Source organism: Myzus persicae, unplaced genomic scaffold, assembly GCF_001856785.1.
Source record: "Myzus persicae strain clone G006 unplaced genomic scaffold, MPER_G0061.0, whole genome shotgun sequence".
Taxonomy (NCBI): Eukaryota; Metazoa; Arthropoda; class Insecta; order Hemiptera; family Aphididae; genus Myzus; species Myzus persicae.
In genome coordinates, this window is record NW_019103910.1 from 204169 (window position 1) to 230610 (window position 26442).

A 26442-nucleotide genomic window follows, 5' to 3' on the forward strand; every position below is an offset into this window, starting at 1 on the left:
TTTGTAAAAGAGGTGATAAAATTGAACATGTTGGTACTTTTTTAGAATTGTTTATCTGGTCACCCATAAGCGTATAACGCATTCGGTAGGTATTACTTCATAAAACGGTTTATATGTCATAACAATGCATTATATAATATAATATATTATATAGTGAACCTGTAAATATATAATCACCGTTTGATTATTACCGGTAGATGAACCTTTATTATACTAAAAATTGTATAATACGACGCGTCTATTGTATCATCGTACCCGCAGATGGCACACCCAGACCGCGACATGGCAGCGTAAAAAACCAATTTCGCGGTCACCTACGTGTAAGAACAAGACTTTATTATATCATATTATTATTAATTATTATTATTATGAGGTACTATTATTATTATTATTATTATTATTATGCGTTTCTGCCAAAATCAGCAGACCATGGGACGAATAAAAGACGAAACCTCGTCGTGTTATGTTATATTATTATTATGTTCTCCTCTCATCCTACCGCGGCGCATAGCGCCTGGCTGCGCCATATGTTTGTTGGCAGAACTGTCAACATGAAAGCGAAACATAAATCCATATGAAGCCGGCGTAAAAAAAGACCGCAACATGTATGGTGGTTGGGCGTTTCAGTTAGACGAAGGCCGACAAATAGTCAGCACGCGATCGCGACGACCAGTGCCGGCTAGCTGTACCGCGCCCGCTGCAGCAGAATAACGCTCGACGATTCCACAAAACAATCGTATTCATGTACACGAGGGGGAGGGTCACGCAGAAGGACAAATATAATTAAACAACCAAAATGAGTAAGTGCATTGTGTATACTATACCCATCGTATAAAATACAATAAAAAAATACGGCTAATAAAAAACCAAATATATATTATTAAATAATTCAACAAGTGGTCGGGTTTTGAAACCAAATTATATTCAACGATACCGCTATTCGTACTGTATCCCGCAGTATACTCTCTGGACCACTCCGTGTATGGTAGTGACTTGAATAGGCTGAAATACATTTTTTTAATGTAATGTACCTACTTACTTAATTGATACTGTGATTTACAAAATACAATCAAACGTTACTCTAGGTAAGTCATTCTATAAATAAACATAATACTTTGTCATTTAAAAACTTTAAAAACTACAAATATTTGAGAATCCCTAAAAAAAAACAACGCTGCTTTAGATAGGTACTACATAGGAATAGTAAATAGTTTATATTTCATTAATTTGTCGGAAAAAAAATAAAAAAAAAAATGTCATAATATTTTGTTGTTTTCTTAGTGCGTTCTAATAAAATTATCATCGGTAATACCCATATATATGTTTTTTTTTTACTTTATTGTAATTTGTAATAAACCAGTCAATGAACAAAGCTTCAACAATTTAAAAATGTTCTTGAATATATAACTACCTAATTTTCATCATACTAATTGCATTAAGAAATTGTTTGATACCTGTTATGGTAACTAAGAATTAAATAAAAACCTTATATTCAACTATCACAACTTTTTATATTTTAATAATTATATAGTTACTTTATAATTTATAATTTATTATCGTTAGCTTTGTAGTATTTATATACTATAACTTCTCTATGTTATTGATTTTGTGGGATTTTAATAGATGTTTAATACGAGCTGATAATTTAGTATTGATAGTGCCCATCTCTAGTTATTGAAACTTCAATACTTCAATACTTCAAACTAAAAATACAATTTATGCGAATGACTACCGAAATTCGGAAGTTTCACATTACCTGAAAATTTTAAATATTGTAATGTGAATAAATATTTTTGTCACTCCAAACAAAATATGATTATATTAGATAAATACTATTAAGATTAAGTGCAGTGCGAAATATCTATAATCTAAGTATATACATAGGTACTATGTCAATTTATCATCATTTCATAATGGATACACCATACACAATTCAATTAAATACGTTTAAAATGCAAAATACTTGATACGTATAGGGCAATAACTGCTATTAAAGTCATTGAACAATTAAAAATTGTTTTTATCAAAACAAGACCACATGCTAATAATATAATATAACATTTCATGTATGAACATTGGACAATAAAACAATCAAGTGTTCTATAAAATACTAAATTCACAAAGTAAAATATATATAGTTCAAATGCTTAAACTCCAATATTCAAATATAAGAGTAAGAAAACATAATATGATTAATTTGGTTCTAAATGTTCTAGTCCTTGAAACACAAACAAAACAAAATACTTAAAATTCCATAAAAACCCAGTTTATATAGATATATGCAAATAATCAATTGAATGTTTCTAAATATATTTTTAGTTTTTTTTAATTAAAATCCGAAAAAACTAAACTGCATTAATCGTTTCAGTTGTTATTGAAAAAACTTTTTAAAGTTTTGTAGGGACATTTCGAAAATGATCTATCAAAAAATTCGTATGATTACCATCTGTAATACATTTCCAATCTATAGTACATACGTACAGTTTTAATTAATGCTGTTTTAATCATTGCTATTTAAAACTTAATAGCATAGACTATTACTTATTAGTCATACACTTAAGTTGGTAGCTTATAACCAATGTTATATGTATAATGTATATCTAGATAAAAAGAATTTTAACTTTATTTTTATTTATATATTTAAATGAAATGGTTATCCAAGATAAACTATCAAGTATAGAGTAATACAATAATAGTGTGCTTTAACAGTTTCAAGCATACACAAATAAAAGTTTTAAATTATAGCAAAATAACTAAAATCGTTATTCTTTACTTAAATATCTAAATTTGAAATTAAAATATCTATAAAAAAACTTGTCTTTATTTATTTATTGGTTACAGTATTAGTAAGTTATAATTTTTGATCCTTAGCTATAAAAATTTGACATTTCATAAATTGTAAACTATAAAATTACTTTTCGTTAAGGTACACACACAAAAAAACCATTCATCATTGAGTTTATCATCCCATCTTATTAATTAAAAATATTACCTATCTATGAAATTACTGTGTATTTCTGTATACCTTATAAAAATAAATATATTACGTACACTGTACATATTTTAAAGTACCTTGGTATCTATATCACAGCTCCACTATCAGAATATAAAATTTACACATAAATAATATACATGTACTATCATATTTAAAGCTAAATTGTTACTTCACAAAATATGCAAGTTTTAATTTATTTGTTTTTATCTACTTTAAAAAATATTTTATGTATTATCTATAGTCCTATCTAGATAAATATTTTACACATATCTAATATCTTATCAAGATACAATTTCATGAATTAACTTTGACCTTTTTCAGTAAATATTTGAGTTATCTGTGTACAACACTGGTTACAAAACTGAAACATTTTAATATTTTAGTTATATTATAACTGTTTTAGTAATATGAATATATGCTATAATATTGAAAATACGGTGTGGGGAGGATGGTAATGGGTACTGGCGATGATGATCTCTCACCCACCACCCGTGACCGAGTTCGGCCCGATTATATTGTACCTATTTCCTGCGCTGAGGTGGGCGAAGCGAGACGAGTTCTCGATCCCGGTATCTGGATCCTGTCCGTCATTGTACACTATATATATTAGATATTATATTATTGTAGTATATCTTATGCCTATGCGCATAGTGTAAATACAACGAAACACTAATAAACAAAACGCAGTTATAAACATTGTGCAGAGGTCATCAACTCGAAAATGTAAACAGACTATAAATAATACATTATAGCAATATATAAATATTATATACTCAATAAACTGTCCAGACACCTACTAAACTTAAAACTACTTAATCAAAACGTATTGAATATAAAATATATAAACGCTATCCACATATAATTATCATACTACGATGTTGTAGGTAGGAACTGTGAGGAAAACAACAAAGGTATTACTTGTTGAAAGTAAATATAACTGATAACTCTATTATATTCAAACTTAATAATATTGCCTATGACGTATATGACACGTAATAATATTATCTATATTCTACAAGACTACATTAAAAATAAATCATTGAGTATTAAAGACTGTTTTTTTCACAGAATAGTTCTAAAATCAATTTAATTTTACAGAATACACGGTTAGACTATAAACGGCATTCTAACTGATTAACAATAACAGTTCAAGAGAATGTCAGCGCAATATTTGTTTACTTTCTCAGACCCACGTGCAACATAGATAAAATGCAAAATCGTGTTTTTTCATGACTTTTGACTAGTTATAAACTAAAATCATCTAAGACAAAAATTATTGAGGATAATATTTTTAAGGGTTTGACATATCAGTTTCATATTATATTATTATTTGACTTTATATTCAACTTAGAAAAACAAAGTCGTATATTCAAATAATATTTAAATTGTTTCGAGACAATATTAAGACAAATATCCAATATAATTTTCCTAATAGATGATTTTACACTAAGATTACACAAAAATATAAATTATATGGTTTTGAGAAAATGCATTTTGCACATGTTGCGTATAGGCTAGTGACAGAAAATATTCAGTGACATATGTTTAAACTGAATAATTACAATGTATTCAAATATAAGAAGTGGTGGTTTAAGAGGCTACACCTTCTTAAGAATTTTTTTAATCCTTTTATTTTTAAAATAATAAATATTAGAAAGTTAAGAATAAATATAATAAACGATTTAAAATAATATAACAAAAAATAAATCATACGTATGGTATACAGTACACGGCAAGATGTTTAAAATAATTTTTGTTGAGTTTTTTTTTGTGTACTAGTACTCAATTCACTCTCGCCTCTTGGTGATTTGTCAGATCACTATTACTAATAAGTTTTATTTTGGTAAACTCATTATTTTATTAAATATTCAAAATTGTATGAAACAAGACAATGAATGTGTTGTTATGTTTTTATTATCTGCAACATCATCTAGCATTAAGTATGAAAAATAAAATTTTGTTTAGTGTTTTCTCAAGCATGTAAACAATTAAGCTAAGTATAAAAAATAGTAAATTTAGGTAGAGAGAAAACCTACATTTTTGGGTATCAAGTATTTTGTTATTAAATTTTATTGAATAACTCTATTGTTATATATTAGGTAAAATGTTTTAAAAAAATCAAATGTACAATGAAGGGTTTCTCAACCTGCGGAATGCAGAAAGTTCATCGGTATGACACTAAGAAAATTTTCCTTTATAAAAAAATGAAATGGATAATTATTCACATTAAATATTCTTTGGTTTATTTGATTTCAAAAATAAACGTAATAATAATGTACATTTTTAATTTTCTTTTTATGCATTAAATGTTTATATTATTTTATCAACATTGTGTCGTTAATAATGAAATAAAATTCCATAACTATATATAACATAACGCATACATAAAAAAGCAAAAAAATAAAGTCATTTAATCAAGTGATACATGAAAATGTTCAAACAACAAACAGTGTACGCATATAGAAACAGGTTGAGAACCTCTGATCTAATGGTTATTCCCAGGCAGCACGTTTCACATATTAACTATTGTATAGTTTGTGTTAAATCTAAAATGGAAAATAGATTATTGCATTTATAAAATGTTTACATAGGTATTGTAAGTTATTCAAGTTTTAACTCGTGTGCGTCATTCATTATGCATTTCTTATGTTTTAAGATTTAATAATAATAAGTCGTTTGTATGCTAACATATTTTAATGTTTATATTCAAAAATTCGTATTAGGTATTCGTTGATATCATCATGACTTGATTTATGCTCATTATTTGATTTGTGACTCTATGTACAACAGGTGTTTTAGGTAAGTGCTGTAATAAAAATGTAAGCTTCCTAGTGTAACATTCTTAGGTAGTATTAGGAACTATTTCAAGGTTATGCGAATGAAATGTTTTCAATAAAATAAAAAGGTAAGGCAATCGTCATTTACAGTTCTACCGTGAAGGTTCAGATTGGTTAAAATTAGGTACAGGTATCAATTTTTTTAAAGAAATTAAAAAGATTTATAAAAATGTCTATACCATAGTCTGTATGATATACTATAATAATAAAACGATAGCTAAAACTTATTTTAAAAAAAAACCTTTGGTTGTAACCAATACTAACTGAAATGTGTGTTTTAAATTCAACAGGTGATGACGAAGATTTACCGACAAGTAAACTAAAAGGAGATGGAATTAATTGTAATGATCCCGAATCAGGCTATTCGAAAATGTAAGTGAACAATATTTAATTTATCTATCTGTATGAATTAGACGTAATATACTAGAATTTTATCAAATGGATATATTAAAATATTTATTTATTTCAAAAAATAAAATTCTTCTCGAAATTTCAAGTATTTTTTTTCAAAATTATTTACTTAATAAGCCATTATTATTTTATAATCTAGAAAAATTAAAAACACAATCAAACATCTAATATTATGTTTATCAAACTATTGATTACGCTATTAAGTTTTGAATTATAATATAAAGACTTTAGTCAATCAAACGGAACATTAACCAAAATATTCCATTGTAAAATGTTTCTATAGTCTATACCTATTCTCAAAGGACAAAACTCGTTATAGTTTCAAGATCAATGAATCGTAACTTACAATAGAAAAGATATAGTAAGATATAGATATAACCTCGAAAATGTCATTACGTTGATATTTGTGTCAAGGTAACGTAAAATCATCCTTGTACCCTAAAAAAAATAAAGGAAAAATGGAAACAACATAATTAAATAAGGGCTAGGATATTTTATCTCAAATTGATCTGATCGCAAAACAGGTTCAAAAACAAAATGGAAAGCCGAAGAACCTTCTACATAGTTTTAACATTACTAATATTCATATTTGCAGTGCTCATAATAGCTGTTTTCGGATTATCGTTTGCATGTAAGTATTGAATTATTTATAAATAATGTACGTACCTATAAAATGTAACATTATAGTTCATTATAATTTTAATCTACAAATATACGTATTTTAAAAATATCTCATCGACTTAGAAGGCAAACATACATAATCGTTTAAGTGTGACAAAATTAAAATATATATTATATAATTTATTCATTGGGTATTAAATTAAGAGATTTGATCTACAAAATACTATTTGTTTTAAATATTATTAAATAATTAGGTACTCAGTAAGAATTGATATAAATTGATATATTTTTTTTCGTTACATTTGGTTTTGCTCACATTTTTCCTTTAATGTAGTCGACATAACATTGTGAGGTCATAAATTGAATTAACTGATAAAAACGAATTATATCGACGATCGATTCACGATGTTATCCTACCCGACGAACTATCATAAAAATATATATTTAGCTAAGTACATAAAAAATGATTCAGTGTACGAAACTATCACTTTGCCTATAAACTATTAAATATTATGATTTTAGAAAACTTCCCGGGTTTGTACTATTAGTAATAATTATTTTGTTCAGTCCCACTTCAAAGTAAACCTTGGGTCCAGGGCTTAGAAATTATAAAATGTGGTTGTTTAATATTTTATAATGGTATTTATACTTTTCGTTATTTTTATTTTTTCATCAGACCTAACGAAGACGGAACACCAAAGACGGATATGTACAACAGAAGACTGCTTAAGATCTGGTTAGTTTATATTACAAGTATATAATTAATTATAAATGTGATCGTAATGGATCATGGATGTATTGATGGATTAGTATAAGCATCTGTAATATCTAACAATTAATATTATATATTTTTTTACAATATAGCTACAGCATTAGTTGAGTCAATGAATAAATCTGTTGATCCATGTGAAGATTTTTATCAATTTGCTTGTGGAAATTTCGCGAAATTGCATAAAATACCAAAAACAGCTATTTCAAATGATCGGTTTGCTGAAACACATGCTGCAACGCTAATACTTATTAGAGGTATGAATTCGTTTGATGCTTTAAATTTTTGCTCTTTGTTCTTTATTTTAATGAGATTCTAACATATACATTGTTATATTATTCTTGGCTATTACAATATAAACAAGCAAGTTAAAATCGTTGTATATAAAAATAATAATAATAAATTAATACTTGTATAGTGGGTATTTTTGTAATGTATTGAAGTTATGTCATATTAGCATAAAACGTATAATTGATGATTCCGATAAATTTTGTTCCACGAGTGTTATTTTTACGTCGATAGTAAGATATTGCAAAATAACTGATTAGTTCCTTTTATATTATGAATTACAAAAATTATGTCAAATCTACCCATATTGCTGTAACATAAATCTGGTATAGCTCGTAAGGTTACAAATATTATAAACACTGCATAAACATAATTATCACAGACTATTGAACAGTGGGACTAAAATAAATTATAGTTAAATAAGATACACACATTGGGGTGTATGCACCACCTACTTATTTGTAATGCTATATGAACTTTGTTTTTAGATTTTTTGGAAAAAGATGATAGTGACACTGAATGTTATTCCGTATCGAAATCCAGACTATTGTATCGGTCTTGCATGGCAACAGGTGTGTTAGATTATTATATGGTAATAACAGATATTATTTAACCAAATAGGCGACACACCTTATCAAATATTATTTTCATGTTTAGATAAAATGAACACAGACGGGATTAAACAATTAGTTCAGATTTTAGACAAAATTGGTTTACCCTACATGGGGCTTTCTTCTAGGACAAAAAGTATCTCGGCAATTTTAGCTAGATTAAAAAAGCAAATCAACTTAGACTATTTGTTCGTAACAAATGTTGAGGCAGATACAAAAAATCGGTCAACTAATCGAATAAGTCTGGGTAAACCAAGAGATACAAATATATTTCCAGTGTAAGAATTAAAAATTTTTCGTTATACTTCTCTGTTACTAACATAATGTTTCAAATTGTCTAGTCACAAAATAACAGAACACATAAAGAAAATGAGTTCAAGAAAAATGCGTGAAACACTAGCATCTGAAGAAGAAGTAGGCAACACAAACGACAGTGAAGAATATGCAGAAGGAATAGATTATCTAAAATCGTATGCAAAATATTTCAAAGGCGTTTGTACGGAGATTTATAAATTTCAATCAAATGATTTTGATCCTAGTTTTCGAACTTATGGAATTAAAGTATCACAACTATTGAACTTCATCAATGAACATTCAAAAGTAATGAATCAATTTAAAATGTTATAATATTTATTTTTATTTTATTGATATGAGTGAATAATTAAATGTAGATAAAAGATGAAATTTATGACAAAGATGATGAACTTCCATCAGTTATGACTGTTGATGAATTACAAAATTATACAAACCATATTACACGAAATTTCACAAAATCAAACGAGCAAATTGTAAGTAATTTATTATTATATTACCACACACATCTTCATAAATTATATTCATACCCACTATGTACATGTTTGCTATCGGACAATATAAAATAATAATAATTATTGTAATAAAGTCGTCAGAAAAAGTTTTTTTATCCTCCTTAAATATCCACACTTTCAGTTGATGAATTGTGAAATAATCTAATTTACCATTTACGAAACCACATTTATAAAATACAAAATATACTGAAAGAATTCCGCTTTAGGGGAAACACACTATTGGCATTTTTCATTTTTTTCAGTGTTTTTGTTTTTTTTTTTGTTTTGAAAATCTGGAATATCATACATTTAATAATCAACATTCAATCAAATCAGTAAAAATGCATATGGAGTTAAATAATTATTAGAATTTTTATAAAGTTAACAAATCTAGCCAAGTCAATTGAAGCCAAGTCAAAACTTACTATTTCCAACCAATTATAGCACAGTTTGAATAAATTAAACAGCTTAAGTTATGTAAATTGATGTATATTATTTTTCAAAACGTATTAAAAATAAGTTTTTATAATTTATGAAAAATGCAGGTGTCAGTATATAAGGGTTGAATCAAGGAATTTCTGATAATTTATTGATACATTTTTTTTGTAAATGGTTTAGTAGTTTCTAAGTCCGAAGAGGATAGAGGACTAACAAATATAAATTAATTTATAATGTGTATACATAGATAGATACTATATGCTACTATAATAGGTACATATTTTCAAGTATGAAATTTCAAAAGAGTAGGTTTTAACCTTGTCGGTAGTACATTATAAGGGAAATTGTGAGTTTTACTGTAACGTGGAAATAGTACTTTTTGGAAAATATTGAAATTCTGTAATAAGTAAGTATAAATATAAATGAATAAATAAATGAATACTACGAATGCATAGATTCATTGGAAATAGTACGTTTTGGTATAACTGCTGGGATAATTGCTATTTTTTTATAACGATTTATACTGAAAATAATCACGTTTTCATTTGTTTTGTTACACACATCTATTCCCCTCTATGTTAACACTTAACAGTATAATTTAATGTCTAACTTAATTTTGCCAAACATGTCTATTTTAAGTTTTGAATTTGTCACACTCACCGCTCACTTAATGATCAAACAAACACAACTTAAAATATTATAATTAATTAAAGAATCTACCTGTGAATACCTTATGATTAATTTAAATGGATACTAATAAAATACATTTTAAACATAAATAATATAGATTGATTGGAAGGAATACTTTACAATTCTATTTATGGACGTGGAGAATGTAACATTGGATTTCGAAACAGATTTAATTCAAATATCTAATATTGAATATTTTGAAGCTCTGTTCGAATTAATCAGTAAACATAAAAACCAAGCTAGTAAGTACGGATGTAGTAATAACAATTAGTTTTTATACGCATATAACTTATACAATGCACAATATTTGGGGCCTGGTTTCACGCTGTGGTTAGCAGCAGCCACTCATGTGCGCTGTGGTCAAGCATCGTCCGGTGTCGTGATCTCCCGGATGGGTGACCGCCCATGATCGTTGCAACGAATCCTCACACCCGCAGAAATACGTGTTCATAAAACCAACCGTAACCCCTACAAAATGCTAATGAGTGATTAGCTATAGACTTAAGTTCAATAAAATAAAATTATTTATGCGTGTAACTTCATATAGATTTTTAATTCTTCTGTACCTATATCTGTACCTCACTGTACATATCCAGTCTCCTAAAATTATGGACCTATTTTGATGACATTTTTGTATGTGTTTGAGTGGGCCTGTAAATGGCTTAGATTTACGATTTTACTAGGTAGGTCCAATATGGAAGGTTTCTCCGTCAACTGAGGTACACCAATACCAAGATACACATATAATATAGATCTATACTTTATATTTTTAATTTTTTATGGATAAAGTCGGTTTATATATATAAAATTAGATATTTGTTGGTTTGAAGTAATAAACTCAAAAACTACTGTACAGTTTTCAATAAAAAATATATCAATAGAATTCTTTATACTTGAAGGGTATTTATAGTTTATTATTTCAATTCCTGTAGGAAGCTAAATAGTAGCTCACATATGAGTTTTTTCAGTTTACAAAAAAAAAAGTTTTTTTGTTTATCTAAATGGTTACCTATTATATTACTATTATAACTAAAAGAAATGTATTGTAAACATTTTTTTCACAAAATATTTATTACAAATAGTAATATTGGGCACGGGCAGAGTCAGGCTGGACAGCTAATATATAATATATTTATACTATAAAATAATATTCAAATGTGTTAAGATAAAATATTTCGAGATTTGACTAACCAATAATTAATATTATTTATTATAAATGTTGTAAATGTTTATTTTTATAACTTCTTTCAGAAATAAATATATGGTGGGAAGTGGTTGTCACTCTTTTGCCATACACTACAAATGAGATGCGATTTATACAAGATAGATTCTACTATGAAACCACAGGATTAGAAAATAATCCTTCAAGATCACTTTATTGTGCGAATGCTGTAAACTCAATGATGGGAATGGCTGTTTCACGTTTATTGTTAGACATAGAGTCAATATATAATAACACAAAAATGGTATTATACTTCAAAATATTGACATTTTGTAAATACAAATAATAGCGATGTGTTTTTTAGGCAGCCGAGATGATCGAAAATATTCATTGGGCATTTGAAAAAATAGTTAAAGAGTTAAATTGGATGGACGATATTACCAAACTCAGAACATTGTACAAGGCACAGCAAATGACAACGTTCATCGGCTTTCCAGAGTTCATAAATGATCCGGTTCAACTCGATGAATACTACTCTGAAGTACATATTTTATCCGTATTTCATTAATTTGTATTTATTTTGTATACTCTTTGGACGATTATTTTGAATATTTGTTTAGTTTGAAGTAATAGAAAATGACTACTTTGGCAACGTTATACTTTATGTTCAACAAGACTTAAACAACTCTTTGTTAGGACTTAGGCAATTAAATAATTACACAATAAACTCGTGAGTAAAAATTTATGATTTGTAATAATATATTCCTATAAAATCTATATTTTTTTAGTTGGGCATCAGATCCTTTAGAAGTTAATGCGTACAATTGGATCCAAGCAAATGCTATAAGTAATTGATACAATTTTATAAATGTCACTAAATTAAATGTAGTAATTACTCAAAGAAAAATAAAATTTATTGATTTTTAGCCGTTCCAGCTGGTATATTACAATTTCCTTTCTTTGGACATGATTTACAGTACGTTGAAGATTATTAAAGATAAATTAATGTACTGATTAGTAATTTTTATTTTTATTGATTTAAGGATGCTCAACTATGGTTTTCTTGGTTCCATACTGGGCCATGAACTGACACATGGCTTTGACAATACTGGCCGAAAATTTGACCATGATGGAAATGAAAATATGTGGTGGACTAATAAAACTATTGCGGAGTATGAAAAACGAACTGATTGTTTCATTCATCATTATGGATCTTATTTAGTACCTGATATCGAAGAAAAGGTATTTTTCAAATTTAATTATTGTGCTGCAAAGTTAAAATTAGTTAATTATACACACTTTTCCTCAGATTTTTTTTTAAATGGACAATTATTGTAACTCTGACAGTCTCACCATTAAATACATGTTGCACATTTATAAACATTATGTAATGTAATCAATCAATACTAGTATTTTAAATATTGTATACAGTATATTATAATATATAAATATCCTAACTATGAGATCAATCGTAGGTTAGAATATCCATATTCGGCGATTTCAAATTTCAATATTTACAACTTCATGAAATTATTTTATGAACTTAATTTGCTTGTGATATTTTTTAATTCGCAATCTATCTTAGTTTTCAGTAGTTTGCCAGTGCCTAAATATTTACTTTTTTGGGGTTCCATTGTTGGAGATGATAGAATAAATGTTATTTTTATAAAATATAATTTTATAATATGTTGTATGTATTTTATTATATATGTGTAAATTTAAATAACTAAACACCGAGCAATATTTTACAATAAAATATTAAAAGTTAGAATCGAAAAAAAATAAAATGATAAATAGTTTTACTTTCAAGACATATTTACTAATACGATTTTTGAGTAATAAATTATCAACTATACTAAACTATAAATAGATGTAAAATATTTGGTAGGTTAGTAAAATTATATAAAAATCCGAAGTCTTCTTCAAACCTACCAAAATAAATATAATTTTAATTTATAATCATTTAAAAAAATCAACTAACTATACCTATATGTAATTTAAGATAAGTGGTAAAATGACATTGGATGAAAATATTGCTGATAATGGTGGATTGAGAGAAGCATTGTTGGCATATAGAAAATTTGTTCATGATTTCGGTGAAGAACCTAAACTACCTGGATTTGAACAGTACAGTAATGAACAAATGTATTATTTAGCTTTTGCAAATGTAAGTAGATAGCTGCCTATTTATAAAATATAAAAAATATAATATTTTATTGTACTATTTAACCATATGTAATAACATAAAATCGTTTATTAGAATTGGTGTGAAGCAACAACACGGGAGTCGTTATCGAACAGCATATTAGACGAGCACAGTCCAAATAGCATAAGAGTGATTGCAGGATTAACCAATTCAGATGAATTTAGTGAAGTATGGAAATGTGAAAAAGGTTCAGGAATGAATCCAAAGAATGATAAATGTAAGATATGGTAATAGTTACAGAGATCAAAATTGTTTTTATTAATAATTGTATTACCATAAACATCATAAATGTCTTACTTTTATATTATTATTATATAATTATAAGCTTTAATGCCATTAGGACACTGTTGTTACCAAATAATGTGATTCGTATGAAAGTATTTCGTTAAGTCATTATGTTATTAATATATTTTATTAATTGCTTAGCTTTAGAAGATACTTATGGTTATCTACTTACAAATCTATATGAATGTATAATGTGATAACTGATAACTAACAAGAGGTTTTAAAAACCATATATTTTGTCATAATTATTGTATTAAACGATCTTTTAAAAATACATTTAAAACCGTGTTCAAAGAATGATAAAATAAAGTTAACCTATTATCAACGGACAACGATTTTACTTATGCTCACTGTTATACGATCATTCTAAATAGATATACATAATTATATTGAAAATATTTGTATACCTACACATTATTACATGACAGACTTCCTACAAATAATGCACCTACCTACCTATCTTATGTTTTTAAACTGCTTCGAGCTTTAATTGATTTCTATGATACACTATCTCTCAGTGGGAGTTCTTTGTTTTAACTCATCGCTTAATTAAAAGCCATTTTCATAGTACTTAAAACAGTAACCCAAGTTCGTATTTTTCGTGTTATAAATAATATTATGCATTTATACCTAGTGCTGATATGTTTTTTAATTCATCATCACATTTTATTAATAATGTATTTAAATTATCTTGTTTTTGTAATATTACTCTAAAGTTACTACTTAACTAAATTTATTTTAATTTTACTCTATTTTATATGTCTTCATTTAATACTGTATTCTGTGCCCTTTGGCAATTTAAGTATCATAAGTAAAAAATATAAATAAATAAGATAGGAATTGTTTTTAAATAAATACTTACAATTATATGTATATACATAAATGTTAATGGACCACTGTACAGGTAATTTAGATTTCATATTTTATACATAACCTACACTTTTTTAGAGAATATGAAGTGCATATTATTTGTTTATTAATTGCATATATGCAAACATATTTTGAGGTTTTTGAGTACTAGAAAATAATACGTACTAATAAAATGTTCATAATAGAATATCCATACATTATTAAACGTCATTATTACATGCTTATTTTATGGATTAGTCAACGATAAAATATTCGATGACAAACAACATATATTACACTCACATTTGCATGTCTGTACAACACTGAACATTCACTTATCGTTCACAATAAGTCCATTTTAGAGATTCGTATAAATTAAAAATCAACCAAATATGCGTTAAAAAAATGTCAATGTGTAAAAAATATTTACATGTAAATTGAGGCTCGTCTAAAAATATATTACGCACTACATAAATCTAAATAAAAGGGCATCATAACATCCATCATTGTAAAATCAATACACATTCATCGATCCAGTCAGACACTAATGAACATTGAGCTGACTGTGACTTTTTTTGAATCTGTGTACACGATAAGTACCCAGTAATTTTAGAAATAATCCATAGAATTATTACTTTCAGTAACTTTTCTGTTAGGAAAATGTAATGGGAATAAAGTTGATGCATCTGTGAGGTAAAAAATGAAAATCCCCAATAATTAATAAAAGAGTCTGAAAAAAAAATTAATTAAAAACGGGAATTTTGAAGCAAATTAATAACTGTATATATATTAAATTTTCATTGGATGTTTAAGTTTATTATCAATATGTTTTCTATACACCATACAACATTAAATTGTTGTGAGCTATTAACAGACATAAGAAAATATTGATTTGTATCAGTTTTTTTAAAATTATAGTCAATAAAAAATTTTTCTCTCAAAAAACTTGAAAGCCTTATACTATAGGTTTACGCCGTTTACGGTCAGTAGAGATTTTATGATAAACCTTATGTAAAGTGGAGCGGTACCCACTTCCTCCCATTTTTCTCTTAAGTCAACAATAGTCAGGTTGATTGAAAAAATTTCCGTCTATAATAGGTCCGTTAACGGACCTGTCTATAGTCGTGTTACAGTTGTTAAAATTGTTGTGTTCTGATCGGAAAATATGCTGTGGAGTGTGGAGTGATTTTCAGCAACTCATACATGAGGCCAATTAATTATATTATCACGAATACAAAAATTGAAATATATATCAATTTTCTTTTAATGTTAATGTTATTAGCTTATTACAAATATCTTTAAAACGTTATCTATAAACCAGTCTACAATGCACCACATAATTTATTTTAGTATCCTGACATAATAACCTGTAGGTACGTGAAAAATGTGATTATTTTTCGCACGACCAGTATTGATTAGTTACTCGTGGACGTTGTTATAATACAATTATACACTTAATATTTTGTTCATTTTAAAATTTAAGATCACCAATTTTTTAACATGGACATTGAAATGTCAGGTATGTACTTCAATATTCAATAATTATTGTTAGCATAATAGATGAACGTTATACATAGGGTAATTTGCCAACGACGCTACCCCCTTTTTCCTTAATAATAGATTTATTCAAATTATTCTGATTTTTTTAAACTATAGTTAAACATAAAAACATGTTTTCGTGTACCTTTGAATTGTTGTACCAATTAAAGAGATAAACCAATAGGTGCAATAATAGTTATTTTAGAAATGTTGATGTATCTGAAACAAATATCGAAATAGTGGCGCGATTGGTTATAGTTATGGCTCGGGACCTATATCACTTGAAATCGTCTTTATGAGCATTCAAATAAGCGTTTAAAAAACTTAAATTCAAGCTAAAATATTTATTCAAATATATAAAAAAAAAATCCTAACCAAAAAATCAGAAAAAAAAATCTTTATCTTTATATTACACCCCGTTAACCCACCAACGATGCCACGGACAAAGCGACAACGAAAATAAGATAAGAATTATTTTTAATTTAAATTATACCAAAAACAATTTCGCTTGAAAAAACCATAAAAACAATAGAAAAACTGATCAAAAAAGCAAAAATAATCAAGAAAACTGGAAATAGCATTTTTTTTAAATAAATCGCTGAAAAAAACAAAAAAAAGCACTTTCAAACATCACAATTGAACGTCTTGTAACATGACATACTCGTTCACAGCGCTCTGCTGCATTTTGAGGCAATCCATACAAATTACGTAATGCTCAAGTCCCGATCCCTGGTCATTAGCCAACTTTGGCTTTTTTCCTAAACTCGGTAACCGCAAATTTCATTATTTTGAGATAATGGCGCTGTTTACTGAAAAATAATATTCTAAAAATTTGCAAGAGGCGTCTTAAGTGAATATCATATTCAACCTGCGACAAACTTACAGTTTCTTATTTTCACTAATTGAGAAGGACCTTAATATAAAGAATTAAAAGTCATGAATGGTTTAGTGAATTTTGGCATAAGCCAAAATTCATTATCGGTAAAAATAAAAAGTCAGTAAGTGGATGTCGCTCTGCTGCACAGTAGGTATTAAGTGGGTCAGTGTTATGGGTGGTGTTACATTTTAATGCAATGATATAAAATCATAACACACGAAAAACGATTCCGAGCGAAGACGGTCGTCAGCCTATAATATTACTTGGTAATTTAGTATATTTGATAATGTTATTTTGAATCAAGTTATTTATTTTACTATTAGTAATACAGTGAGTTAAATCAATTTTTGACAAAAAAATGTATTTGAAAAGTCATTGAGCGTATAAAATTTAATAATACAAGTTTCAAGTATACATACCCACGATTAATATTTTTAAAGTACAACTAGATCACTTAAATCAATATTCTCCGTTATTTAATAATATGTCATTTCGTCCAAATTTGAACAAAAAATAACTACAAAAAAAATATTTTTGCATAATGAATGCACATTTCTGAATAATTACATAAAATATACATATTTAATAAAAAATTAATAAAATATTTTAAATTTTACTTGAAGTTCGACGTACATGCCGGAATTCCTAACAAATATGATTCTACAGAATAAAAAAAAATATTTTAATATTCTGAGTTCTGTAACAGACTTACAACTTATAAGAGTTGAACATTTTATAAATATTTAACTATAAAAATGATTTGTACATTTTCAATTTGATACATTTTGTCAAAAGGTGAACTTTAAATGCTTATAAAAATAAATCGTACTTATGTTTTTTTTACAGTTGTCAATTGCCCAACAAATAACATTTTATTGGCATATTTTATTGAAATAAAAACTAAATACATTGAAAATTGAAAATGTCCGTAAACAGCTCAAAACCATTAAAAAAATGTTTAATACTTTGAATCAAGTATATAAATTTATAAGATAAACATGTGGAATAAATTTTAAGGATCTATAGTCTTTCGTCTTTGAATTACAACAAAATAAGAAAAACGCTACATGAGAAATCGAGGTGAATATCCTATGTTGTCAAAATGTCAACTTCAAACACTCATAAAAATTTTATTTAACTTTCCGGTAGAAATTTTCTTATTGATAAACTTATCAGGAAGCTAGTATCAAATTTTAAAATCTTAGATATAAAAAAAAAACGTTCTTCTACTTCAAAATAATTTGCAATTTTTAGTAATTTTTCTGAATTTTGACAAAATTTAAAACTTAAAAGCTTATAAAAAATACTGTGGATTTGCGCTCAGCTTTTTTTTTAATTTTTCATTAACAACAAATTTCAATTTCGTGGAACGTTGTATTATATTTTTAAGTTTTTTAACCGAGTGAAAAAATTGTTATCAATATTCATTTTAAAAAATCTAGTAATAATCGAGAATTTAATATGCTTATAAATAGTTTAACAAAAGTCAAAATATTTTGAAAAATGTATGGTATATAGAAAATGTGAGTACATCCATTCAGTAAAAATTTCATGTATTTACTATTTACAGTTGTTTTTTTTAGGTTTAAGTCAAAAACCAAAATCGACTTTGTCGAAAGCCGGTTTCCGTAAAAATTCCCGTTTTCCCTTCATTTTTTGTTTGTTTTTCCTGCCGCTTTTGAAAACTATTGGGAATTTTTTATTTTATACCCCCCTAAATACCAACTAAATTAACCTTCCTAAAAGACAAGGTGTTGTTGAAGAAATCAAAGTCCTTTTTGTGTCCAAATTGATGATGACGGTCGATGGACACAAAAAAACACACACATATCATTGTTTTTTTTTTTTTTTTTAATTTTTTATTAAAATAAAGTTTTACTGACATATGTCATCTTAACTTAATGTTGATTAGATACATTTTTTTTTATCATTTGGAAAAAAATATAATAATTAGTAATAATTAAAAAAATTATTAGTAAAAATAGAAACTATCTACTAAGTTTTAAAGTATTTACAAATCGAAAAAAAAAAAAACAAAAATAATAATATAATAATAAATAATAGTTATAACAACAGGTCGTGTGGGCGTCCACGCTTGAGTCGGCGTACAGAAGGTGGGTCACTTAGTTTATAAAATTTCGCACTGTGCACAGAATTGATGTGACTCACATCATTGTAAAATCTATACTTTCATCCCTCTGCTTATTAGAATATAAAATGAAATGTGAAAGTTCCTACTTGTTAAGATGTATTATATATTGTATGGCGTATGCATATGTTAATTTCTATATAGTGGAAAAATTATTTTACAGTAAAAATGTTCGAATGCCAGTAAGTGTTTACGTATGCTTTATTACGGATTCGGTGCTTATATTTACTATTAAACTATATATCATTTATTAAATGTACTCTAACTGAGTATATTAATTATGTCTTAAGATTCTTATAAAGAAATGTCTCACCTCTATTTGTTTTGTGTTAAAAGGAGCACACAACACAAAAAATAAGTTTTATTATTTTAAAGAATGTTCAATTCTAAGGATAATGGTGTAGGTTTTACGTTTCTACTCACATTATTCAATAAGTTATGAGCAGTTGAAAAAAGACGTGTGGCGTCACTCTGCCGGAATCATCGTAATTACCTATCTTATGCGTATAAAAGTTCCTCGGTTCACACAACGATTTATCAACCTAAACATTTTATTTTTGCAATTTAATTTGCATGTAAATATGTGGTTTTATGTGTTTAAGACGATGCAAGTATCAGAATTTCAATACGATATTTAGTTTTTTAAATATTAAAAATCTTAAAACAGACATTTTGGTTAAACGGCGGACCCGTTGTTCGAACGCCACGCGCCGCTCGCCATGAAAACCACAAATTTATACGTCAATTAAATTTTAAAAAGAAAAAGTTTAGGTGGATAAATCGTTGAATGAAGCAAGGAACTTTTACACGTTTAAGATAGGCAATTACGATGACTCCGGCCCAGTGACGTCATTAGGCTATTCTAAATCTTTTAATATCTCTTAAAGTAATATTTATTTTTACATCGTTTCTTCACAAAATCATTTCATATAACCATAACTACAATACTTTAACATTTAAAAAAAATTTAAAGAATTTTTTTATTTGTGTTGTGTGCTCCTTTAAGAAAAGCTATCATCACTTATTATTAAGTCTAAGTGCAGACCTCAGTGCATAACACATAGACTGACAGAATGTCTTGGCTCAGAATCGTTTTTAGTAAACAATGATTTTATGTCATTTAATTCAAATTTAACACATCAATTAAATGGCTTCTAGTCTCTAGACAGCATTGATAATAATCATTTCTGAAACATTTAATTTAAAGTTTTCGACAAGTACGAATTATCTCTAGGTAGTCATGGCGATTCTGCCGGTAAGATAATTAGTTACATTAAGTACAGTTATACAGATACACATTTTTACTCTTGGAATTAAAATGATTTAAAGAAATAACCAGGCTGTAATATTTTATAATGAAACGATAGATAATAATTTTTTAAATATAGTTTAGTTTTTATTTTAATCAAAATACATTTTTTTTTTTTAAATTTGATAGGTGATGACGAAGATTTACCAACTAGTAAACTAAATGGCGGTGGATTTAAAGATCTAGATATAGAGTCGGGCTATTTTAAGATGTAAGTGGCCGATATTTAATTAATCTATATTTCAAGTATTATTTTTAAAAATATACCTAGGTATATTTAATTAGCAATTATATATTATTTTCTTAGACAAGTTAAATAAACTCAACTTTCAAATATATTTATCAAACTTAAAATTGATATCGTATACATAAAATTCTGCGGTCACAGGGTTTGTTATTAAACTCTTCTGAAACCACTTGACTGCTTTTCGTGAAATTGTTTGTGTATATTTGATGGGTCTAAAAATAGGATATAGGCTATTTTTTAAACCCCGAGCTACTAAGGGTGGCCTTTAAAAAATATTTTTCTCTATTTTAATCAATATTTCCCTTGGTCACGGCATCACGACTGCTCTGATTTCACTTATTTTTTTTTTTATTCATTATTGCCAGGAAAAGGTTCTTAAGGAAGAAATTAAGAAAGATGAATGGAAAATTAATTATTAATTAAATAGTTGGCTTTTTTAACGGACAACGAAGTTCATGGGATCACCTAATTATATTATAAAGATTTCAGTCAATCAATTGGAAAAATAATCAAAGTATTCAAACGTAAAATGTTAATACACCAATTTTCAAATAACAAAACTCATTGTAGTTTTAAGATCTACAAATCATTATGTTTGTATTTGATTCAATACAACTTAAAAATAGTCTTTGTATCCTTAAGATCATAGAAGAATTGGGAAAGATTAATTAAATATGGGTTAGGGTATTTCATATTATCAAATTAATGTGATCTCAAAACAGGTTCAAAAACAAAATGGAAAGCCGAAGAACCCTATATATAGTTTTAATATTACTAATATTCATATTAGCAGTGCTCATTATAGCTGTTTTCGGATTATCATTTGCCTGTGAGTATTGATTTTTTATAAATAATGTACTTAATAAATGTTATAAACATAAAAGTTTACAAAATACATATTTTTCAAATGGCCGATTGACATGCTTATACTGGGTTTCATGAACAATCACTTAACATTTAACGAATCAATAGTGAGCTAATAATCTTCTAAACACGACTTAGTGGCCCACGATTTTTCCTTTAAATTGTATTAGGCCTTTAAATTAATACATTTTTCATGCAACCCGGAATTAGTGTGCCAAGCCCATAACATTAAATTGTGGAAAAATGTGTACATACTTTATAATATACTTTTTACCTACTTAATTTATTCGTTGGGTATTAAACTAAAAGATTTGATATACAAAATACAATTTCTGTTTAATATTATTTTATAATTTCCTAGTAAGAATTAAAATACATAAATACATGTTTTTTCATTACATTAAGTGTCGTTTAAATGTTTTCTTTTGATTGTCGACATAGCATTGCGTAGTCATAAATTGTATTAACTGACAAAAAATGAATCACGCGCGGTCTTGTACCACAGGACATTCAAAACAAAAATATATATTTTATTTAAATACACAAATATTGATTTGAAGCAAAAAATTATAGCTTTGCCGACATGCAGGTATAATTTTCATTTTAGAATATCCCTTGGTTCGTACTATCAGTAATGATTACTTTTGTAAGTCTCTCTTCAAAGTAACCATTGGATCAACAATTTCAAAACAATTTTTCAATATTTTTGTTCTCTTGCTTAGATCAAAAGATGACGAAAGACCAGACACGGACTTGTACAACAAATAACTGTTTAAAATCTGGTTCGTTTATATTACAAGCATTGAAGCATAATTATTAATTAGGGATGTTTTAATGGAATATTATAAGCATTTGTAATATCTTACAATTAATGTTATATATTTTATTATAATGTAGCTATAGCATTAGTTGAGTCAATGAATAAATCTGTTGATCCATGTGAAGACTTTTATCAATTTGCTTGTGGAAATTTCGGAAAATTGCATAAAATACCTAAAACAGCTATTTCAAATGATCGGTTTGTCGCAGTGCAATCATCAATGTTAGTACTTAAAAAAGGTATGAAATCACTTGATGCTTTACATTTTGTTTTTTGTTCTTTATTGTAATAACTAATTTTGTATAAAATATGGATAGGATAGTTTTGAGGTATACTGGTATTGAATTGACGTAATATCAGTGTAGAATAACAAAAATGACAAGACTCTATTATATTTTTGACGAGTATAGTAAGATATTGCAGTATGTTTGATTTATCAACCTTTTTTTAAGTACAAAAATCACAAACGTTATTTAGAACATTAGATTTACAGTTTACACACTGCTATAACACAATTCCGGTCTAGCACGTAACGTTTCAATATTTAAATAACATCACATAGTCATCATATCTATAGTTATCACAAACTATTGAACAGTTGGAATGAATAATAGTAAAATATGGTAGATTTACACATTAGATTTCATTTCACTACCTACTTTTAATGTTATATGAACGTTGTTTTTAGATTTTTTGGAAAGAGATGATGTTGACGATGAACCTTCTTCCGTATCAAAGTCCAGGCGTTTGTATCGTTCTTGCGTGGCAACTACAATAGGTGTGTTCTTATATGGTTATAACCAACATTATTTAATCAAATTGTCTTATCGAAAATTATTTTTGCATATTTAGATAGAACGGAAACGGCATATATTATGAAACAATTAATTCAGATTTTAGACACAAGTGGTTTGCCGTTCAATGTGATTATCAATAGGCAAAAAGCATCAAATATCTCGTCAATTTTAGCTAGATTAAAAAAACGAATGAACTTGGACTATTTGTTTATGGTAAATGTTCAATCAGATACAAAAAATCGAACACTTAATCGAATTACTCTAAGTAAACCAAGTGCTACAGATGTATTTCCAGTGTAAGAATATACATTTTTATATTTTATCTACTACAGTTTTACCAACTCAATGTTTCAATCAATAGTTACAAATTAACAAACACAATTAAGAAAATGGGTTCAAAAAAATTGATTGAAACTGTAGAAAAAGAAAAAAAAACAGCTAACCCAAATGAAGATGAAACACATACAAATTATAAATATTTTATAAATAAATATAATAAATATTTATGTGGCGTTCTTGTTGAAATGTATGAATTAAAATATGTTGATTGTATAATATATCTACGGATTCTTAAAATTGATGAAATATTAAGCTTCAATGATGAACATTCAAAAGTAATTAATCAATTAATCGTTATTTTATTACTTTTGCATTTTAACATTATGAGTGTATGATTAATTTTAGATAATATATGAAATATATGATACTGATAATCCAGACCTTCCAGTAGTTACGACTGTTGATGAATTACAAGAGTATACAAATTACGTTACACAGATTTTCACTGATACAAACGAAACAATTGTGAGTACTTTCTCATTATATTACCTCACAAAACTCCATAATATATTTCCGAAATTGTACAATAATAAACATTATAATACATTCCACAGAAAAAAAACTTTTATTACAATTAAAGTACAATTTACATAACCTCATAGGTAGAGAACAAATACTTGCATGTCTACTTACCAATCAAACAAACTCAACTTATAATATTATAATTAATTTTTTTACCTATATGTAGAGAATATAATGATTATTTAAAATTAATAATAATAAAATACATTTTAAATACAAACGGTATAGATTGATTGGAAAGAATACCTTACAATTATATTTATGGACGTGAAAAATGTAACATTGGATTTTGAAACTGATTTAATTCAAATATATAATTTTGAATATTTTGAAGCACTATTCAAATTAATAAGTAAACATAAAGATCAATTAAGTGAGTATGAACATACCTAGGAATAATAATTGTTTTTTTTTCATGTAACTTATGTAATGTGTAATACAGTGTCCAAACTTGTCATGGTAAAGTATTGAAAGCTTTGATGTATCTACAAATTAATTACTAGTAGTACATAAATATATACATATTGTTAATTTTATATTTTTACATATAATTTCAGTCATCAATATATGGTGGGAAGCTGTTCGCACTCTTTTGCCATACACTACGAATGAAATGCGATTCTTGAAAGACAGATTTTTATACGAAACAAGTGGATTTGAAAATAATCCTTCAAGATCACTATATTGTGCAAATGCTGTAAACACAATGATGGGAATGGCCGTTTCCCGTTTATTATTAGACATAGAACAAATATATCATAATATGAAAATGGTATTAAACTTTAAATTATTAATTTCTTGCATACACTTATAGTCGTACTTAAACGGACATACGGAATCTGAATAAAGTTCAGAATCATTTTCTGAGATTTGTTAATTTACCGGATCAATGTTTCCCACCCGCCCCACGACTATGGTCAAATCAGCAATGGGTCTGGTAAGGTGTATCAGTATCCGAATGTCGTAATATCTCCATTTGTAGTTTTATCAATGCTGGGACTATTAAATGAAATATTGACCAGCCCGTTTGTTAGAATGACTCAATATTTTGGTTCCTGGTAGCACCAGATTTAAGGGAATATTTTACTTACCAGTTAACCATACTAATTGGGCTAAAATGTCTGGACTGATCAGAATGATATCAAAAGCCAATAGCAATGTGTTATTTTTTCGTACAACGGCTATCTTCAATGCTTCACATTATACATTTAGTTATAGGTGATTGACTGTAAACTGATTGTAAAATTAGTTTTATATGTTATACAAATTAATTTTTTTTATATCTTACTTTTGCTTATCTTAAAATTGTTAATTTTATTAACTTTGTTTATATTGGTCCAAAGAATCGTTTGACGTTTATTCTAATAAATAAATAAAATTTAAAAAAGCGTATAAGTGGATGTCGCTCTGCTGTACAATAGGTTAAAAACTTATGATTGTAATGGAAGTGTTAAATTTAAATTTAATGATAGAAAATCATTGTATACGAAAACTATTCTAAACAAATACGTTCTGTCAGCCTTTAATATTACTAAGCATTTTAAATTATATTATAGTGAAAAAATTAATTTATTTTACCATTAGTACAACAGTAGGTTTAATTCATTTTTGCCAAAGATTTACATTTGAAAATTCATTGTGTGCATAAAATATAATAATATACTTAAAAAGTTTCAAGAGCCCGTACATATTATTTTTATATTACAACAAAATAATTTAAATCGTTATTTTTGTTATTTTAAATTTAATTTCGTCAACATTTGAACATAAAATAATTATAATAAACTGTGTTTATACATAAAATTTAAGTTATTTAGATACAGAATAAACTACTTACTTGGAAACTTATTTTAATTTTCTATCCTTAGCCATAAAAGTTGAGCATTTCATACATTTTTAATTAAGAAATAATTCTTTAATTTTAAATTCAATACATTTTGCTAACATTCGAATATTAAATGCTCATATAACAAAATCGAACCTGCCTTTATGTATATTTTTAATATTTATC

General features: G+C 26.8%; 3 protein-coding genes across 8 annotated transcripts; all 3 read left to right on the forward strand.

Annotated features, from left to right (window-relative positions):
- The first annotated feature begins 605 nt into the window (after nt 1–605).
- On the forward strand, nt 606–14604 carry LOC111036181 (endothelin-converting enzyme homolog). 6 transcript variants are annotated; one of them, XM_022318107.1, is made up of 18 exons: nt 606–800; nt 6123–6204; nt 6768–6874; nt 7541–7600; nt 7729–7890; nt 8410–8493; nt 8579–8810; nt 8874–9132; nt 9204–9320; nt 10564–10708; nt 11718–11932; nt 11993–12169; nt 12249–12358; nt 12417–12475; nt 12556–12604; nt 12672–12870; nt 13631–13795; nt 13889–14604. In XM_022318107.1, exons 1-18 carry the CDS (start codon nt 797–799, stop codon nt 14063–14065), a joined length of 2403 nt encoding a protein of 800 aa, XP_022173799.1. In that variant the 5' UTR covers nt 606–796; the 3' UTR covers nt 14066–14604. The 6 variants fall into 6 exon arrangements, with proteins under 6 accessions (XP_022173799.1, XP_022173800.1, XP_022173804.1 ...); XM_022318108.1 differs by having other exon boundaries at nt 6839–6874; nt 13889–14065; XM_022318112.1 differs by lacking the exon at nt 606–800 and adding an exon at nt 956–1085 and having other exon boundaries at nt 6839–6874; nt 13889–14065.
- A 1764-nt stretch (nt 14605–16368) lies between these two features.
- Nucleotides 16369–24028, forward strand: LOC111036178 (neprilysin-2-like; the record flags this gene model as incomplete). Its single annotated transcript, XM_022318104.1, has 8 exons — nt 16369–16487; nt 20972–21053; nt 21812–21918; nt 22676–22735; nt 22851–23012; nt 23462–23551; nt 23626–23866; nt 23932–24028. Coding segments are annotated over exons 1-8 (858 nt in total), but the record flags the coding sequence as incomplete, so codon positions are not given.
- A 34-nt stretch (nt 24029–24062) lies between these two features.
- Nucleotides 24063–25949, forward strand: LOC111036183. The gene is made up of 5 exons (XM_022318114.1): nt 24063–24184; nt 24255–24374; nt 24660–24783; nt 24874–24890; nt 24989–25949. Exons 1-5 carry the CDS (start codon nt 24095–24097, stop codon nt 25055–25057), a joined length of 420 nt encoding a protein of 139 aa, XP_022173806.1. The 5' UTR covers nt 24063–24094; the 3' UTR covers nt 25058–25949.
- The last annotated feature ends 493 nt before the right edge of the window (nt 25950–26442 follow it).

Bases quoted from the DNA above. Each gene is read 5' to 3' on its own strand.
- LOC111036181 (XM_022318107.1), top strand. The intron at 9,321-10,563 runs GTAAGTAATTTA...TAAATAATATAG, and splicing joins CAAAATCAAACGAGCAAATT to ATTGATTGGAAGGAATACTT. The intron at 12,170-12,248 runs GTACATATTTTA...ATATTTGTTTAG, and splicing joins TCGATGAATACTACTCTGAA to TTTGAAGTAATAGAAAATGA.
- LOC111036183 (XM_022318114.1), top strand. From the start codon at position 24,095: ATGTATGAATTAAAATATGTTGATTGTATAATATATCTACGGATTCTT. The intron at 24,185-24,254 runs GTAATTAATCAA...GATTAATTTTAG, and splicing joins TCAATGATGAACATTCAAAA to ATAATATATGAAATATATGA. The intron at 24,375-24,659 runs GTGAGTACTTTC...CAAACGGTATAG, and splicing joins CTGATACAAACGAAACAATT to ATTGATTGGAAAGAATACCT.